The sequence below is a fragment of the Dreissena polymorpha genome, chromosome 5, assembly GCF_020536995.1.
Source record: "Dreissena polymorpha isolate Duluth1 chromosome 5, UMN_Dpol_1.0, whole genome shotgun sequence".
NCBI classification, from domain to species: domain Eukaryota; kingdom Metazoa; phylum Mollusca; class Bivalvia; order Myida; family Dreissenidae; genus Dreissena; species Dreissena polymorpha.
In genome coordinates, this window is record NC_068359.1 from 1105773 (window position 1) to 1126353 (window position 20581).

Below are 20581 nucleotides of genomic sequence, written 5' to 3' on the forward strand. Positions count from 1 at the left end.
TCCTGAGTTACGACCCTTGAATCATCAAAAAATTGTGTTTCTTCTCGTTTTCGCTCAATAACTCCTGCAATTGTCATTGTATCTTCAAAATACTTCATGAGAATGTGAAAGGCAATAACATCTAGGTCAAGTGTGATAATCAGCCAGATTGACCAAGACACTTCTGAGTTACCGCCCTTGAATCATCGAAAAATTGCGTTTTTTCTCGTTTCCGCTCTGAATAACTTGAGCAAATGTCATAGAATCTCTGCCACACTTCATGAAAATGTGTAAGGTCATAACATCTAGGTCAAGTTTGATAATCAAAATGACCAAGACACTCCTGAGGAACGGTCCTTGAATAATAAAAAATTGAGGTTTTTCTTGTTTCCGCTCAATAACTCAAGCAATTGTCATCAGATCTTCACCAAAATTCATAAAAATGTGTAAGGCAACAAAATCTAGGTTAACTTCGATAATCAGCCAAATTTACCCAGGCACTTCTGAGATACGGACCTGGACTCATCAAAAAATTGCGTTTCCGCTCATTTACTCAAGTAATTGTCATCAGAACATCACCAAACTTCATGAAAATGTGTTAGGCAATAAGATCTATGTTAAGTTACATAATCAGCCCAATTGACCCAGACACTCCTGAGTCACGACCATTGAATCATCGAAAAATTGTGTTTTTTCTTGTTTGAACTTAGGATCCGCGTTTAGGTTTCGAAAAAGCATTTTTCGAGGGCATATGTCTTCGGATGGAGACAGCTCATGTTTTTATTCATCATTCAACTTTAATACAAATGACTACTAATTACATAAGCGGCTTTTTGAGACAAAAGTGGTTTACCAGGGCATCCATGTTGTGTTCAGGTCTATTAAATCGTTCTTCTATTAAATTTGTACATTCTGTCAGATGAAGGCTTGAACAATTATTGAAGGTGAACTCAGGTGAGTGCTTAATGGCTCTCATCTCCTCTTGTTAAATAATTAAATTATTTTGATAGTTTATTATAACTATGAAATTTCTACATATTTATACCAAGAAATGTTCAAGCAATTTGATTATTTTACTAGTTTTGGATTATAAAAGTTTAAACAATACTGTTAAAAAAAATATGGTGATATTGTTATGTAAAACATTAACTACATGATGTAACAAACATCAATTCACATTTGTGCATCAAATGCATTGTTGGACACTTACAGGTGTCTGATAGATCGAGAAGCCTAGCTGTAAATTAGATTTGAACTTCTGACTCCTTCAAAGTCATTTTTTTATTTACGAAAAAAAATCATTGATTTACTTATTCTTTTCACAAAAAATACATTGTCATAACAAGTTTGCATCCAGAAAATATGCCACTCACTTTTTTTGCTTGAACGTATCGACAAAAGCAAAACAATCCAAAATTATTTATTTTAGTTCCCTGTTGCAGTTCTTGCATGTAGTAAAAGAACAAACTCTAGAACTCTGAACCAACTTTAGATCTTTGCCGATTTTTTACCTACATCATGCTTATTTGTATAACATTTACTTGACTTCGAGGTATACTTGTCAAAGGTCAATGTCAGCAGGGGCTTGTAAAATGACTTATGACCATTAGAGTCAAATCGTCAAGCTGCAAATCAAGCTTTTACCTTTAACTGAGCTTTTTTGAGCTGGCTTTGATAAAACATATATTTATTTTGAGTTCTGGCCATTTGGCCACTTTGAGTTTAAATCGGATCATTTTGACTTGCATTTTATAGAAAAAAATAATGAATTGTGCATGGTTACATAACAATTGTAATCCATGAGATGGGTCGTCGCAAGAGCATCTATTTCATTTTGTTCAAGATTTACAGAGTTAGAAATAAACTGATATAAAATCAACAGTGTATTAAATCTATAAAAATAAATTCCAACAGTGTGTGTAATTTAAGACCATGGTATTCAGTAGTAGGAAAACAAGAAATATCTTTAATCAAGAAATATCTTTAAACAAGAAATATCTTTAAATAAGATATTCGGCGTATATCCTTACTTTGAAATAAAGTTAGACAATTTATGTTTTTAAATAATCAATTGAAAACAAATATCATTTTTTCTTATAATACACAGTATTGAAACACCTGTACAGTAAAATAATTCTTAAATCACAATTATTTCATTTTCTCAATGGGGTTTTCATTCAGGACTGCTGGTATCATGTTAAGGTCATTGAAGGTGAAAACCTGCGTTAAACAATTATTAACCTGAATACTTTTTATTTAATATCAACAACATACAGTAACTGTCAAATTTAGATTGTCTATTTAAGATGTTTAAAATAAACACCTATCATTAAATGAAATTTTCTGCAATAGGTGCATGATTTTTGTATTTTACCACGTTTTCATGCCCCAGTTCGAAGAAAGGGGATTTATTGTTTTGATGGATATCTGTCGGTCGGTCAGTCTGTCAGTAGACCAGTTTGTTTCTGATCAATAACTCGTCAACGAAAATTTTGGTCACAAGGTCAAAGGTCAAGGTCACTGTCACAATAAGTGTGAAAATCGTTTCTGATCAATAACTCTTCAGCGAATTTACCGATTAACATGATACTTATCATGTTCATTGGCATTGGGCAGTAGATGATCCTTATTGAAATTGGGGTCATTAGGTCAAAGGTCAAGGTCACTGTCACACTTTGTGTGAAAATCGTTTTTCGATCAATAACTAGTCAATGAATTGACCGATTGGCTTGATACTTTACATGTAAATTTACCTTGGATAGTAGATGATTCCTATTGAAATTGGGATCACTAGGTCAACGGTCTAGGTCACTATCACACTAATTGAGAAAATCGCTTCCGATCAATAATTCGTCAACCAATTGACCGCTTGGCTTAACACTTCACATGTGCATTGGCCTTGGACAGTAGATGACCCCTATTGAAATTGGGGTCACTAGGTCGAAGGTCAGGGTCACTATCACACTAAGTGTGAAAAACGTTTCAGACCAATAAATCGTCAACGAATTGACCGATTGGCTTGATACGTCACATGTGCATTGGCCTTGGACAGTTTATGACCACTATTGAAATTGGGGTCACTAAGTCAGAGGTTAAGGTCACTATCACACTTAGTCGAAAAATCGTTTCCGATTAATAACTCGTCAACAATTGACTGATTGGCTTGATACTTCACAAGTGCATTTGGAGAGTAGATGACCCCTATTGAAGTTGGGGTCACTAGGTCAAAGGTTAAGGTTACTATCACACAAAGTGTGAAAATCGTTTTCAATCAATAACTTGTCAACAAATGGACAGATTAGCTTGATACTTGATATGTGCATTGACCTTGGACAGTAGATGATCCCTATTGAAATTGGGGTCATAAGGTCAAAGGTCACTTTCACACTAAGTGTTGTTTCCTATCAATAACTCGTAAACGAATTAACCGATCGGCTTGATACTTCACATGTTAATTGGCCTTGGACAGTAGATGACCCCTATAGAAATTGGGGTCACGAGGTCAAAGGTCAAGGTCACTATCACAATAAGTGTGAAAATTGTTTCAGATCAATAACTTGTAAACAAATTGACCGATTGGCTTGATACTTCCCATGTGCATTAGACGTGAACAGTAGATGACCCCTATAGAAATTGTGGTAACTTGGTCAAAGGTCATGGTCACTGTCACAATCCGTGGTCAAATCTTTTCTGATCAATAACTTGTCAACAAATGGACCGATTGGCTTGATACTTCCCATGTGCATTGGCCTTGGACAGTAGATGATCCCTGTTGAAATTGGGGTCACAAGGTCAAAGGTCAAGATCACTGTCACAATAAGTGTAAAAATTGTTTCTGATCAATAACACATCAACAAATTGACCGATTGGCATGATACTTCACGTGTTTATTGGCCTTGGATAGTAGATGACCTCTATTGAAATAGGTTTGGGGGCATATGTCCCCGACTGCGGAACTCTTGTTACAATTTAAAATGAATGTTGAATAATTATCTGTTTCTATGGTTACTGATTTTAAAAATTGAATGAAAAGAACACAAACATAATCCTTGTACTAAATGCATACTTAAAATCAAGTACCCTATACACTATTTTCTCCCAGGATTATCAGGGAAAACACTTCCCGTTAATGGCCTTAAAGTCTCTTTTTAACAAAAACCCAGTTAAGGAGGAAAGAGTTGTCCCTTAGAAGCCTGTTTGGACTCTAAATACTTATCGAAAACGACACTTTTGAACATGCTTTCAGCCCAGTTTTCCAAGAACAGCACTCATATGATATATAGTTAATGTACTGGATGTTGCACATTCATGTTATAAAAGAGATAATCGTAAGAGGAATATATTGACTGTTATCCCAATAAATTAAGGTATGCATTAAAACAATTTATATTCAATTGTTCATACACATATTTATTCTTGGCTTCCACAAACTGCATCGCAAGTTGAACAAATATTCTTACCATATACAGCAAATGTTTACCAATATTCTTGCGTTCCGTGGTACATGTACTCAATTCATAATCTATAACGCAATTCTGGTATTAAATGTTCAACAAGTTTATTCATAATTAACGTTTATAACTTATTAAATATTCAAATTTATTCAATGAAACGTGTTATTTATCAGACTTAAAGTTTTCTGACAAGTTATAAGCATAGTCACTAACATAATAATAATGGATGACAAAGATTCAATGGTGCTTCTCTAAATGTATTCAGGTACAAAAAATGTTGTTAAAATTAGACTAAGTAGTTGAATTACTCAATAATTAAAAGAATTCAAAACAAGCTATTATTTATATCTCAAAATTCAATGGTCCAATACCAATGTCACTTTTGTTAATGTTAAACTTACTTTTCAAAGGAAAAATATGTGATAGATGTTACCCCTTTAAAGATTATAACTAGAGCTCCCCTGAGACCAAAATTTGGTCACTTTATAATATACCCGCAGCTTTCCACTTGTGACCAATATGTGGTCACTGTAACACAAGGTTGGTCACTGTGACCACATATTGGTCACTGTGTGACCAAAACCGGGTCACAATAACGGCCAAGACCAATTATGGAACTCTCCCATTATAATAGACTTTAAATGACTGAACTATTTAAAACAGACTATATGAACTTAAAATTAACCTAACATCTGCTAAAAATAGTGCAGCTTTCTTACCTGATGCTTAAATATAGAACAGCCATGGTATATGGAAATACCGCAGTGTGTTGCTATACACAAATTACCCACAAGTCAACATTCCAAGATGGCGTACAGTGAAGAAACGCCATGACATTATAGCAACTTGATATTTGGCATGCATGTGTATCTCATGGAGCTGCACATTTTGAGTGGTGAAAGGTCAAGGTCATCCTTCAAGGTAAGAGTTTTAAAAAAGCGCCTCATTAGCGGGCATTGTGTTTCTGACACACACATCTCTTGTTTTATCATAGTTCTTAATTTAAATACCTCTTATGATTTACCTTATCACGATGTTCCTTTGTAGCTCCTGCTGGACTTGAAAGACTTTCAAGTTCCTGACGTGAAAGACGTGCAAGTTCTACTGTAGGTCTATCTGGAATTGGACAAAATGGTACGTCATTAACAAAATAATGCACATGCTGGGAAGCCTCTTATTTATGTGACAACTATGTGTCAATTCAAATAACAAGAATATAGAATTCTCTCATTTACTGAATCTTATTGAATGTAGGGAAGTTCTTTTCAGTCGATGAAAACATCAGACATTCACAATTAAGTGACACTTCAGCTGCAAAATCAGTGGAGAACTCCCTTTTTATAACTTCAAGTGTTGGGAAATTTAATAACTCCATGGAACAGATTGAAGTCTAAGTAAAATGCTGAGTTTAGAAAACCACATTAAGTTCCGGTCAATATTAGACTGTACCCAAGTTGTATTTCCACCCAAAATCTGATGGCGTAAAACGCGCTACCGATTTCCGTAAAAAGATATTGTTTATCATAAACAAACTTCTCTTTTAAAATTAGTTTTTGGCCTGTCTTTCTGTCTGTCTGTCTGTTATTCCGTTCCAAAACTTTAACCTTGGTTAAACTTTTGCAATATTTTTTGCGATATTTAAGATAGCAACTGTATATTTTGCATGCATAAAAGTTATGTATCTTGTGGAGCTGCACATTTGGAGTGGTAAAAGGTTAAGGTTACGGTCATTCTCAAGGTCAAAGGTCAAATATATGGCTTCCAAAACTACCTTGGTGAAACTTTTGCAATAACTTTGCAATATTGACGATAGCAACTTGATATTTCGCATGCATGTGTATTTTGTGGAGCTGCACAATTTGAGTGGTGAAAGTTCAAGGTCATCATTCAAGGTCAAAAGTCAAATATATGGCTTCAAAGTGGCGCAATAGGGGGCATTGTGTTTCTGACAAACACATCTCTTGTTTGCCCATGCTTTTGGTAAGGTAATAAGCTAAATTATTTGCATTATTTTTCCACTTTTCAGCTGCTAACGCTCAGCTCAGGGATATGAAGGCACTGGTTGACCAGCTCCAGGCCATAGTCAACCAGTTTCAGCTGGTTCAAGCTGGCCAGCCAGCGCATGTCCCCATGGTCCATGCTCAGGGTATGTATGTGATTGAGATTATTGCTCTTGACAGAAAATATGTGTTTGTGTGATTATCAAATAAATTCAAAAGTTATCCAAGAGATTAACTTATTCATGTAAGGCTAAATGGCTTATTTACTGTATAAGACTCTGAGTGGGTAAACACTGCTTATCTACCGAACTAACATATTTTCTTTGCATTATATGCTTTCCAACAGTTTTGTTTTAATTTTCAAATTTTTAAATTGTTAAACTGGAAAATCTTTCAACAAGAATTAACCTCTGATAATTAACTTATAAATCTAAGAAAAACACTACAACAAACACATACCAAACTTAAAATTAATGTTTTTCGGTGGTCTGTATTGATAAGAAACAGAATGTCCTAATTATTGTCATATTGCAGCACAAGTGCAACAACAAACAAACTTATTAAAACAAACACATACCAAACTTAAAATTTATGTTTTTCAGTGGTCGGTGTGGAAGCCAGGCAAGCCACGCCACCTCAGGCCCCACCATCCAGGCAAGCCTCGCCACCTCAGGCCCCACCAGCCAGGCAAGCCTCGCCACCTCAGACCCCACCAGCCTGGCAAGCCGCGCCACCTCAGGCCCCACCAGCCAGGCAAGCCTTGCCACCTCAGGCCCCCCCAGCCAGGCAAGCCATGCCACCTCAGGCCCCACCAGCCAGGCAAGCCTTGCCACCTCAGGCCCAACCAGCCAGGCAAGCCTCGCCACCTCAGGCCCAACCAGCCAAGCAAGCCTCGCCACCTCAGGCCCAACCAGCCAGGCAAGCTTCGTCACCTCAGGCCCCACCAGCCAGGCAAGCCTCGCCACCTCAGCAAGGCAAGCCATGCAACCTCAGACCCCCTCCCGCCCCACCAGCCAGGCTAGACTCAAAGGTACCAAACTAAAATTGAATGTTCTTTCATGGTGCTCAGACACATTTTTTATGTTCCCCACCACTACAGTGGGGGACATATTGTTTTTGCCCTGTCTGTTGGTCTGTAGGTTTGCGCCAACATTTTGTAATAACGTTTTCTATATTGAAGATAGCAACTTGATATTTGGCATGCATGTGTATCTCATGGAGCTGCACATTTTGAGTGGTAAAAAGTCAAGGTCAAGGTCATCCTTCAAGGTCAAAGATCAAATATATGAGTCAAAATCGCTCATTTTATGGTACACTTTTGCAATGTTGAAGATAGCAACTTGATATTTGGCATGCATTTGTATCTTATAGAGCTGCACATGTTGAGTGGTAAAAGGTCAAGGTCATTATTCAAGGTCAAAGGTCAAATATATGGGGACATAGTGTTTCACAAACACATTGCTTGTTAACATATATTTTATTTCGTTTCCATCATGGAACAAACAAATAAACTTATTAAAACAAACACATACCAAATTTAAAATTAATGTTTTTTGGTGGTCTGTGTTATGAAAAAACAGAATGAAAGCTCATGTCAACTTCATTCTGACACTAAGTAACCTATAATTAGCATTTGAGTACCGGCAGGAAGGTTCCATTTTCAACTGAAACATCTAGCATTTTCAGTAATCTAAAGAATAAATGAAAAAGCTTGTACATTTAATGAAACCTTCCATTGCCATTCTTGTGTGTGTGTTAATCAGAATAAATTTACAGGTCCTTGCTGAGTCATCATGAATACTTTATGTACTGACCTGCGACTGTGACCTTTCAGGATAAAAATGTTACTCTTGAGCCAAAGCAAATCCCATTGACCCCAAGGTACTGGTCTTTGCCAAATTAAGAATTTTGAGGAGAATACCAGAGCATTATGGTAAATGATGCCTGAGAATAGAGTAGCTATAAAGTATTAGTTTTAATGTCCTAAATACATACCTGCTATCCCTAGCTATACCTTTCAAGGTCACAGGGTTAGCTCCTCAAGAAATCTTAAAGTGCCAGAATTCTGTCACCTCTCTAACTGAAACGGATTAGATTAAACATAGTACAATGTAACCTAACCGGATATCAAGACTGTAACCATACATGCCATACGTCCCGGATTGTCCGGGACAGTCCCGGAAATGAAGAACTTGTCCCGCTGTCCCGGAAATCTGTCAAATGTCCCGGAATTTACACAATCCATACATACTTGTACCTTATCTTAGGCTTTACTGCACCTCGAATCTGTGTATATCTGCAGCGTCTCCATGACAATGCCTACCCGAATAGGCAGACTACGCTAAGTGTCAAAATCGATCAATTAACAGGGGTCCTGTTATCATATCGATTGTCGAACATTGTTTAATGTGGTTGTTAATTGACTTGAATCTACTACGTCATTATTTCCCGCTGCGTAAGGGCAAAGGATAGTTATTCACACATCTGAAGTCCAACATCGCTGAGTACTGTAAAAAATTAAAAGCAGTTTATGTGCGCACGTTTAACCGACAAAGAAATTGAGTAAAAAAGTAAGCATATAAAAACATCATTCTCACTAGGTTTATTATTGTCTTGTTCTAAAGCCCGAGTAAACATAACGTTAAAAATAATAAGTGAATTTGAATTGCGTTTGCCATGTCAAAACGCCCAGCGTAAATGAATAAAGGCGTATCAACAACTACGCGTTACACACCGGTCTTAATAACAATAACGCAGTGATGTCACCATCCATGTTTAGAACGCTTACACTGAAAACACGTGGCTTGTATCTAGTAACGGAAGTAGTAATGTTTAATTTGACGTTAATAGATCAAGTGTATTTCGGATAGGCTTTCGAACTTTTGCAATTAACGATGCGAAACAACAAAAAAAACGTACCAAAAATGCATATGTCTATAAATATCGCTACATTTTATACATGTCCCGGAAAATCGGCAAAAGTCCCGGACAATTTAACTCAATGTCCCGGAATTGGTCTGAAAAATTATGGCATGTATGCTGTAACTCATCTTACTTTTCCGTTAAGGCGAAAGTCTATAGAAATTTGTTCACCCTGTCTATGAAGATTTGACTTGGGTAAGGGTTAGGGGTAGGGTTAGTGTTCGGGTTAGACATTCAAGTCGATAGAGATTTTTTCACCCTGTCTATGAAGATTTGACTTGAGCTAGGGTTTGGGTTAGGGTAAGACGTTCAAATCTATAAAGACACTGCTGTTAAAATCTTTATAGACTTTCGCCGCTTCCTTACTTTTCTGGAGACACATCGTGCAGAACGCCATTTTTCATCGGCTTTGAATTTTGGTCTTTTTGTTCAATTCTGTGCGGTGGTTTGGGTTTAAAATTGATGAATTGCATAATTTATCGTTTCTGCTCTATTCAGAAATCTTTTCTTGTATTTTGTTGATGATTGTTTTTCAATTTTTTTCCGGGATTTTACATGTGCTCATGAGTTGAGCACATGCATTTCGTGATTTTTGTCAACAAGTTATTGACTATATTGTACAGTGAATATACTTTGTTACTGATTATTCTATTTATTTTGTTCTTTTTACACTCTTTTCTTACGTGGATTCTTTTCTTTTTATGCCCCCGGTAGGATGGCAAATAGCAGATGACCTGTCCCTCAGTCAGTCTGTCCGTCCGTCCAAAAACTTTAATGACCATAACTTTTTTGATATTGAACATAGCAACATGATATTTGGCAGACATGTGCATCTCTTAAAGCTGCACATTTTGAGTGGTGGAAGGTCAAGGTCATCCTTCATATTCAAATGTCAAATGTATGGTGTATGTCTGTCCATCCAAAAACTTTAACTTGGCCATAACTTTTTCAATATTGAAGATAGCAACTTGATATTTGGCATGCATGTGTATCACATGGAGCTGAACATTTTGAGTGGTTAAAGGACAAGGTGAAGGTCATCCTTCAAGGTCAAATGTAAAATACATGTATATGGCGTCTGTCTGTCATTCCGAAAACTTAAAAATTGACCATTACTTTTTCAATATTGAAGATAGCAACTTGATATTTTGCATGCATGTGTATCTAATAGAGCTGCACATTTTGAGTAGTGAAAGATGAAGGTCAAGGTCATCCTTCAAGGTCAGATGTCACATATATGGCGTCTTTCCGTCTGTCCCAAAAACTTTAACATTGGCCGTCACTTTTTCAATATTGAAGATAGCAATTTGATATTTGGCATGCATGTGTATCTTATGGAGCTTCATATTCTGAAAGGTGAAAGGTCAAGGTCATCCTAAAAGATCAAAGGTCAAATATATGGCATCTGTCCGTATGTCCGAAAACTTTAACTTTCACCATAACTTTTTTATGCCCCTGAAGGGTGGCATATAGTTATTGAACTGTCCATCTGTCTGTTCGTCAGTCAGTCAGTCAGTTAGTCAGTCAGTCTGTCCGTCCGTCATTATTTTAATAATTAAAATGAATTTTACTTTAAGAAAATTTGTTTTAAAATACAACATGCGTCTTGGATGATGTATAGTAATTAAGAAGCCGAAAGTGGGATGGCTACGATAGTGTGTTGTAAGTATTGCATGTGGATGTTATATATTTGTCTGGAGAGGAAACAGAGGGAGTTATGCTCACATAAGTCTGTCCTACAAGTTAAATGCGTCATGTTTCAGTGCCAACAATGGTGACAACTAGTGAGCCTGCCACGCCTGAGACGAGCCTGGATTGGCCGTTTGGTATGTCACTGGCTGTGACAACAGGTTGTTCATTGTTTTAATAATTGGAAACATAGTTGGGTTTCTTCTACACCAGTTCAAATTTTATATTGTTAATGCAATAACAACAGATCCCCCTCCTTCCCAATTGGCAAGGAAAGCCCTACCAGCCAGGGTAGTCCCCTACAGAGCCATAGAGTTGCTTAAACACGGTGATATGGATTGATAAAACAACAAATATAACTAGCCATTCATCATAAAAGAAATATGGAAGTCACACTCCGCTACCAATAGTTCTTGAGCTTTCATTTTTATTTTCATAATAAGATCTTAGCCGGATGGTTCAATTTTTAACAGAAACATAGATTGGTTATTCTCAGTGGTAATTTATAGCTAGTGAAGCATCTTTGGCATGAAATAAAAACATTCATTGTCTTTTTAGCTCTACTATTATATATGAATTATATATAGTGGAGCTATCCTACTCACCCCGGCGTCTGCGTTTGCGTCTGCGTGCAAATGTTAAAGTTTTTTGTACTACCCCAAATATTTTCTTTGTCCCTTGACATATTGCTTTCATATTTTGCATACTTGTTAACCAAGATGACCCCAACCTATTAACAAGAGCAGACAACTCTATCAAGCATTTTGTCATAATTGTAGCCCCTTTTCCACTTAGAATATGCAGCAAATGTTAAAGTTTTCGTACTACCCCATTTATTTTCATTGTCCCTTGACATATTGCTTTTATGTTTTGCATACTTGTTTACTAACATCACCCCAACCTATAAACAAGAGCAGACAACTCTAATCAAGCGTTTTGTCATAATTATTGCCCCTTTTATACTTAAAATATGCATATTATTGATAAATCTATGTTAAAGTTTGCGTACTACCCCAAATATTTCCTATATCCTTTGACATATTGCTTTTATATGTTGCATACTTGTTTACCAACATGACCCCAACCTATAAACAAGAGCAGACCACTGTATCAAGCATTTTGACATAATTATGGCCCCTTTTACACTTAGATAATTGAACCTTTTGCTTAAATTGCCATAACTTCTTTATTTATGATCACATTTTATTATTACTTTGACAAAATAACACTTACCTGAATACCACAATGGATTCCACCCAAACAATACCCCACGCCCCTACCAGAATCCCTCCCCCCCCCCCCTCCAACCTCACCCCCCCCAAAAATTTTTTTTTTTTTTAAACATTGTCTAATAAATTACCACATCCCCCTCTCACCCCCCTACCCCCCCCCCCCCAAATTGTTATTTTTATTTTTTCCTTTTTTTATTTTTTAAAGATCGTCTAATAAATTATTGAATATGAACAATTTCCTAATGATGGCTTAAGTTATACTGTCAAGTACTCGAATAGTCGAGCGCGCTGTCCTCTGACAGCTCTTGTTGCAATTATTGTGCATGTACAACTGTTTCATTTTTTTGTGCCAGGCACGCCCAATCAGGCTGCCATCTCGCAAGCCAGGTCGGGCACACAAGGCACACTCTCACAGGCTGCAACCTCGCCAGCCAGGCCAGGATCGCCAAGCACGCCCACTCGAGCTGCCACAACGCCAGCCAGGCCAGGCACGCCAGCTCCAGCAGTTGACATGGCATCCACGCCAGCCCCCCCACCCATGCCAGCCATGCCAGCTGTGCCAACAACGCCCGCCAACGAAGCTCAAGCCTCCTCCCGCCCCTCCAGCTCATCCAGCCAGGATAGTCTCAGAGGTACCAAACAAAAATTGAATGTTCTTTCATGGTGCTCAGACACATTTTAACATGTATTTTATTAAGGTAGTTTCATGGGGGTTTCAAGCTCATCAAGAAATCTGTTAATAATGAGGGAAGCCCTTCTCACACTTTCATTCAACCTATCTTTTACAGCATCATAGGCTTGAGCAGAATGGCTTAAATTATCAAAAGCCTTTACAGCACCTCCTCTTACAGTGTTTTTGTTTGTTCAAATTTGGGTCCAGTAAGGGGACCCATTCCCAATTGAAATAAAGTATATCTTTTTCCCAAATGGGACCTAAAAAATCCCAATTGAAGTTTTCCACAAAAAAAACATTAATAAGTATAAACATGTTAATTGTCTCAAAGTCAAGCTCTAGAAGTAGAACCTCAAAATATAATATATTGAAATCACTATTATTATCAATTTCAAAGTATTTGTCTGTGATAATCAACGATGCATAAAAATGTTATAGATAGCAACAACATTATTTATTTATTTGTAATCTTCTCGGTGGATGTATGTCACGGAAACGACTGTTTGCATATTGTTAGCGATCAATTTACTCGCAATGTTATTTTAAACATCTAGCAAGATACATTTAAGTTCCATGCTTTTTAAATAAACTGTACAGCACGACAAACATAATAAAGCAGTATATGCATATGAATCTGATTATACACAGATCCACTAACATATAAATGAAACCATGTTTGTCTTATCCCATTTTCTAACAATAATCTTGACACTGGGCAGAGTGGCTATCCGTGAGGGCGGCGTGGCTTTTCGCCACGCTAAAAATGGCCTGGGAAAAACACTATCTAAGATTGTCTAGTAGCAGAATAGATCACTATACGGTCCCTACCATAAATACTCAGTCATACATACTTCCGTTAAAAACTAGGGTCGCAAATGGTACGCAATGATACTAATAATCCAACAAAATTGTCCTTCCAGTATGGAAGATAATTGTGTTTGAGATTTAAAAAAAATATATATATAATGTGTATGAAGTTGGTTTAGTCATAACTTCTTAGCGGTTCTTGAAAAAGGAGATCAAACTTAACCCATTTAAGCCTAGTGGATTCTCTCATCCTTCATCCATCATGCGGCGTCTGATCTTGGTCTAGCCGTTTGCAAAGGCCCGTTTTATAGACACTAGGCTGAAATTGGTTTACTTGGTGTTTTCAAGAAAGACTAAGTAGTTAAGATAACCAATGGAGGCTGAACATGCTTAATATAGGTATTCAATATGTGTCAATTGGGATTGTTCTTAACAATTTGCGTCACCTTTGTTTTCTGTAAATGATTCCAAAAGCAGAGCTTTGCAAATGCTGTTACATATTTGGACGCTTGCCACTGACAACAAACACCATATGGTTAAGCATGTTCATCTCCAGACAACAGAAGCCAATTTTGTCAACAGAAAAGGTGTTTTATCTATTATGGCTTTTTAACAAAAAACTTAAATAACAAATAAGCCAAATATATGTGCCTCCAAACGAGTGTTTACCTATATTAAGACAGAATTAGAAATTACCTGTCCATTGTAATTAGTCCCCTACCGGTTTCACTAGGGGACATATGGTTTTTGCTCCGTCTGTCAGTCAGTAAGTCAGTCAGTCCGTCAGTCAGTCAGTCTGTCACATTTTTCTGGATCCTGTGATAACTTTTAAAGTTCTTAATATTTTTTGAAACATGAATAGATGGCAATATGGATATTATGCACGTCATTTCATTTCATTCCTACATCAAAAATTTTGGTTGCTATGGCAACAAATAGACTAGAAATACTGCTGAAAATGATGGTATTCTGGACCCTGCGATAACTTTAAGTTCTGATTATTTTTTCATGAAACTTGAAACATGGATACACATGTGTGAATCTAGCAAATTTATATTTATGGCATAAAGCCACAATTAAACGTAAAATTTCTAACAGCATATCCTCCATTCATGAAAACAGATCTTAACGTCAGTTTGTCACAAGTTAATATAGTTATAATTGTCCTGTTGGACGATTCAATCAGTTGCTGCCAAATGCCCATTTCCTATAACCTGAAAAGATTCTGGAGTTCATAAATGAGATTGTCATGCAAATATTGTCAGATATTTTTCATTAAAGGAAGGTATATGTATTCTTCTAAAAGTCATAATAATGGCAATAGAGGTATTTGTATTTGTCTGATTGTAATAGTTGTGTCAAGAAAAGTATGGATATTTGTCTTACATTTATAGTTGTGGCAAGAAAGTTACATGTATGTGTGTTTTTTTACAATTACCGGTATTGTAGTTGCAAGAAAGATGTGTTTTAATGTCTAACATTCATAATTAGAGCAAAGAAAGATATGTGTATTTATCTAAATGTGATAGTTGTGGTAAGAAAGATATGTGTATTCATCTAATAGTCAAAGTTGTGGTAAAAAAGAGGTATGTGTATTCATCTAATAGTAATAGTTGTGGTTAGAAAGATATGCATATTCATCTAACAGTGATAGTTGTGGTAAGAAAGAAATGTGCATTCATCTAATAGTCATAGTTGGGGTACGAAAGATATGTGTATTCACCTCACAGTGATAGTTGTGGTAAGAAAGATATGTGTTTTTGTCTAATAGTCAAAGTTGTGGTAAGAAAGATATGTGTATTTGTCTAACAGTGATAGTTGTGGTTAAAGAAAGATATGTGTATCTATCTAATACTCATAGTTATGGTAAGAAAGATATGTGTATTCATCTAATAGTCATAGTTGTGGTATGAAAGATATGTGTTTTCATGTAATAGTCATAGTTGTGCTAATAAAGATGCATATTCCTCTAATAGTCATAGTTGTTGTAAGAAAGATACAAAATGTATGTGCATTCAGTCATAGTTGTTGTAAGAAATGTGTATTCATCTTATAGTACATACATGCCATAATTTTTCAGACCAATTCCGGGACATCGAGTTAAATTGTCCGGGACTTTTGCCGATTTTCCGGGACATGTATAAAATGTAGCGATATTTATAGACATATGCATTTTTGGTACGTTTTTTTTGTTTCGCATCGTTAATTGCAAAAGTTTGAAAGCCTATCCGAAATACACTTGATCTATTAACGTCAAATTAAACATTACTACTTCTGTTACTAAATACAAGCCACGTGTTTTCAGTGTAAGGGTTCTAAACATAGATGGTGACGTCACTGCGTTATTGTTATTAAGACCCGTGTGTAACGCGTAGTTGTTGATACGCCTTTATTCATTTATAACATTTATATAATAAAAAATACAACAATACAGTACCGTTTGATCGTCAACTCAAATCAATTCACAATACATACAACCAATCACAATAAAACAAAGACAACAAAACAGTACCGGTAAATCATCAACTTAAAATCCGGACAGTCACACATTAGTTACACACTTGTTTCGCTGCTATACACATTTCACTCGTGATCTTAGTGTTTAATTTTTTACTCAGCGATGTTGGACTTCAGATGTGTGAACAACTATCCTTTGCCCTTACGCAGTGGGAAATAATGACGTAGTAGATTAAAGTCAATTAACAACCACATTAAACAATGCTGCCTTTTCTGTTTGACCGCGAACGTGAGACAATCGATATGATAACAGGACCCCTGTTAATTGATTGATTTTGACACGTAGCGTAGTCTGCCTATTCGGGTAGGCATTGTCATGGAGACGCTGCAGATATACACAGATTTGAGGTGCAGTTAAGCCTAAGATAAGGTACATGTATATATGGATTTAGTAAATTCCGGGACATTTGACAGATTTCCGGGACAGCGGGACAAGTTCTTCATTTCCGGGACTGTCCCGGACAAGCCGGGACGTATGGCATGTATGCCCTTACCATATGAATGTTAAGGGTGGAAAATATAAAAATAACGTCCTTTGAATGTTTATGTGGATCCTGTGAGGTATTTGGCTATTAATCTCTTAGACTTAAATCTTAGATAAAAAAATATTATTTAAATTGGAATATTCAAGAATAGCATACATTTTTGAGTAAAACATGGAATTAACCACCTCTATGTTGATCATCATTCATGTAGAACATCGTGTTAAAGACATAATCAACAGTGGAAGCTTGCATATATTCAAAGTTTTTTCCTTGTTTTTTTTATGCCCCCTTTCGAAGAAAAGGGGGTTTATAGTTTTCGCACTGTCCGTCAGTCTGTCACCCTTTTCGTGTCCGCTCTCTAATTCAAATAGTTTTCATCCGATCTTCAGGGCCGTATAAGACTTATAGTCATAGTTGTGGTAAGAAAGATATGTGTATTCATTTAACAGTGATAGTTTTGGTAAGAACGATGTGTGTTTTTATCTAATAGTCATTGTTGTGGTAAGAAAGATATTGTGGCAGGATATGAATGTGTATTTAACTTAATATTATAGTTGTGACAGGAAGATATGTTTATCCATCCAACATTCATAATTTGAAAAAGAAGAGAGGTATTTGCGATAGTCTCACAGTTATAGATGATAGAAGGGACGTGGTGTATTTGTATGACAGTTATAGTTGTTGCAAAAAAGTATGTCTATTTGTCTGATAAGTTTGTCTTACAGTCATAGTCATGGCAAAGAAGGTATGTGTATTAGTTTGTTAATCAAAGTATTCATACGTGAGGTACAAAGTTGTGTGTGTGATGGCATTAAAAGTTATCAGAAGATGTTAATGTAGTTGACAGGCAAAGTTGTAATAAGTATGGTAAGGAGAATGTTGGTATGCATAAATTCATGTGGCTTGTAATATTGGTAAATAGGAGTTGTTGTTTATCTAACAATTTTTGTGTATGAACTTACTACACTCTGTTATTTACACACTACAATTTTCTATCTTCCTAAAGCATGCATTCATTAGAGTTTGTGTTGTTCCTCAAATAAGCAAATGAGTGAATAAATGTGGCCAAATTTAAATATCACAAATTTGTGCGTATTAAGCTTATTGGTAAATTCATGGTAGTAATGGTTTTATGTCCTCGTTCATTTCTGTACAAATTACTCTATTACAAATTGTTTTTTTATTTTCAATAACAAGGCTCTTAAACAGGTCAATATGCAACAGGGAATGTTTGATGTTTTTAAGAGAAAAAGGTTGATCGTACATATAGTAAAAGTCAAAACATGCAATATTTTAAAGCAGATGAAGGCAATTGGGTATTTTAAACACACTTACAAAAATTGTGTTCACCTCATTTAGAATGGTCCAAGCCATCACAAACATGAAAATATGTTATGGAATTAGTTTGTTGTAGTCTTGGATATTCAGTTTTCTCGATAGATGTATATTATTCTGAAGAGTAAGCACTGTATAGCCCTAATAATTATTATATTTTTTACAGGGCCAAGGTCCACCCCAAGCACAGTCCAACAGACGCCCCAGACGCCGGCAAACCAACTGTCTCCTTCCATCTCTGAGGAGTCCATCTATCCCAGCCTGAGTTGGCACCTCAGGGCCTGTCTGGGGAGGCACAGGGCACTGGTTAAGTTGCCCGATTGGTGAAAGACGTTGAGGAAGCGAGGACCAGTGCTCAAACCAAGGCCAAGAGGCTCAGAGATGGAAGGAGCACTTTGAAAGGATTCAAGGCCTGGTATGTTTATTGAGGGCTTAATTATAATAATAATAAGGTAGTTTCCACTTAAATAATTTCATGAAATGATAAATTGTATCAATAATTTGCTGTGCATGACTTGTAAATTATTGTTCTAGTCTTTCACTATTTCCTACAGGTATGAATGACCTAATATTGATGAAGAAGAACCAAAACAAGAGAACAACTTTGGCCCTCAAGACTTCATAATGTGGGGGGGGGGGGGGAACAACCTTCATGATAACTCATTATGCCTGTTAAGTTTGCATCATCGTTTAAAGCTGTGAGTCTTCTGTCATCCATGGTTACATTAATTTGTTCAAAATGTGGAGAAAGTTGAATTTAATATTCCGCTTTCATGATATATTTTTATTTAAAGAAAGTCTATTCTTAGCAAAAATCCAGTTTAGGTCGAAATGTCGACCTGCACAGGCTAATCTGGGATGAAACTGTACGCACATGCATTGAACCCCCTGTTCACAGAGCATGGTCCATTTAAAAACAAACATAATTTGGAAGATTTGACAAACAAACGAGATACAATAACCTAAGCTCACCATTAAGACTTTCGGCTCAGGTGAGCTAAAGGCATTATATAGAGTTTGTTATTACATTGACCACTCTTTCAGAGATGTTTAATATGAATTTTTCCTTGTCTGGCTGTCCCTTTGTTAAATTTATGTGTCATGCGCCACTCAAAAAGTATTGCTGCAAGAATGATGGAACTTTGTATGAGGTGTAATGGCCCTTTTAAGCAAAAATAAAAATTTAAATATAACTAAAGTTCTTTTGTGTAAGACACGATACTTAACAGACAAATTAACCAGCATTTGATTTTTTTATTTCTGGCTTTCAAGTCTTTTTTAATGAAAGGTGTCTTAGACAGATGTGGAATATAGGGGCATCAATGTCCTAAAGACAATTGTGTAATTTGTTGTAATTTCAGTTTCAGACAACTATGAAAAAAATGGATGGCTTTGTGGTCGAAGTGAAACAAAGGGCATTACAGGTTGAGGTATAAAAATTGTTTATATTGTTTAATTTACCAGCTAATCCAGTTGTTCCTGAGGAAGACCAGGTGACAACCAATGCACACTGTATGATTCAAAATCGAAATCATTAGAAACAAAACCTTGTTCACAGCGTTTTATCCTTCATTTGCATTCACAGTACTTGGATGACACACTAGAATAAACCCTACAGAAATGTATTGTGACTGTAATATTGATGACAGCATAATAGCAGGTCTGCATTTCTGTATTGGTACACAACTCCTTAATCAACAAACATCTGGATCATGCAATATTAACTTATTCTTGAGCAATATGAGCGACCTTGAGCAAGATTTCATTACAACAATATTTTATATGATTGTATTGATGTGACAATCAATGTACTGGTTGGCTATATAACACAAGGTTAAGCAAGATAATCACCAAATCAGTACACAAATTAACCCATGACCACTTAGATAGTTACATATTTTTGTGTTTGTAGTCCGTTAGAAAGTTCAATTTATTTAAAGACCTTTCTTATGAGATTCAAGTTTTAAAAGCCTGACATTTCCGAAACCTAGATACTGGTGAGTAACAAACAGCATAAAACTTGAACAGACTGCGAGTAACTCGAAGGCTGTTCTGGTTTTATGCTGTTTGCGAATTACCATTGTAACTAAGATTCTGAGTGGGAAAGGGTTAATGGAGAAACTACATACTCAATTTATTACTGGTTTGAATAAATGGTTTGTTAGCTCATCTATTTTTTGAAATAAAATTATGAGCTATTGTCATCACCTTGGCGTCGGCGTCTGCGTTGGCGTCAGCGTCCGGTTAAGTTTTGCGTTTAGGTCCACTTTTCTCATAAAGTATTAATGCTATTGCATTCAAACTTGGTACACTTACTAACTATCATGAGGGGACTGGGCAGGCGAAGTTACATAACTCTGGCATGCATTTTGACAGAATTATGTGCCCTTTTTATACTTAGAAAATTGAAAATTTTGGTTAAGTTTTGTGTTTAGGTCCATTTAATTCCTTAAGTATCAATGCTATTGCATTCAAACTTGTTATGCTA

At 36.2% G+C, this 20581-nt stretch overlaps 2 protein-coding genes across 2 annotated transcripts; both read left to right on the top strand.

Annotated features, from left to right (window-relative positions):
- The first annotated feature begins 4688 nt into the window (after window positions 1-4688).
- LOC127881235 (transmembrane protease serine 13-like) lies at window positions 4689-7475 on the top strand. Its single transcript, XM_052428973.1, has 3 exons — window positions 4689-4698; window positions 6460-6579; window positions 7036-7475. Exons 1-3 carry the CDS (start codon window positions 4689-4691, stop codon window positions 7473-7475), a joined length of 570 nt encoding a protein of 189 aa, XP_052284933.1.
- Window positions 7476-11126: 3651 nt separating this feature from the next.
- On the top strand, window positions 11127-18718 carry LOC127881236 (uncharacterized). Its single transcript, XM_052428974.1, has 4 exons — window positions 11127-11181; window positions 12630-12908; window positions 18260-18358; window positions 18648-18718. Exons 1-4 carry the CDS (start codon window positions 11127-11129, stop codon window positions 18716-18718), a joined length of 504 nt encoding a protein of 167 aa, XP_052284934.1.
- Window positions 18719-20581: the final 1863 nt, after the last annotated feature.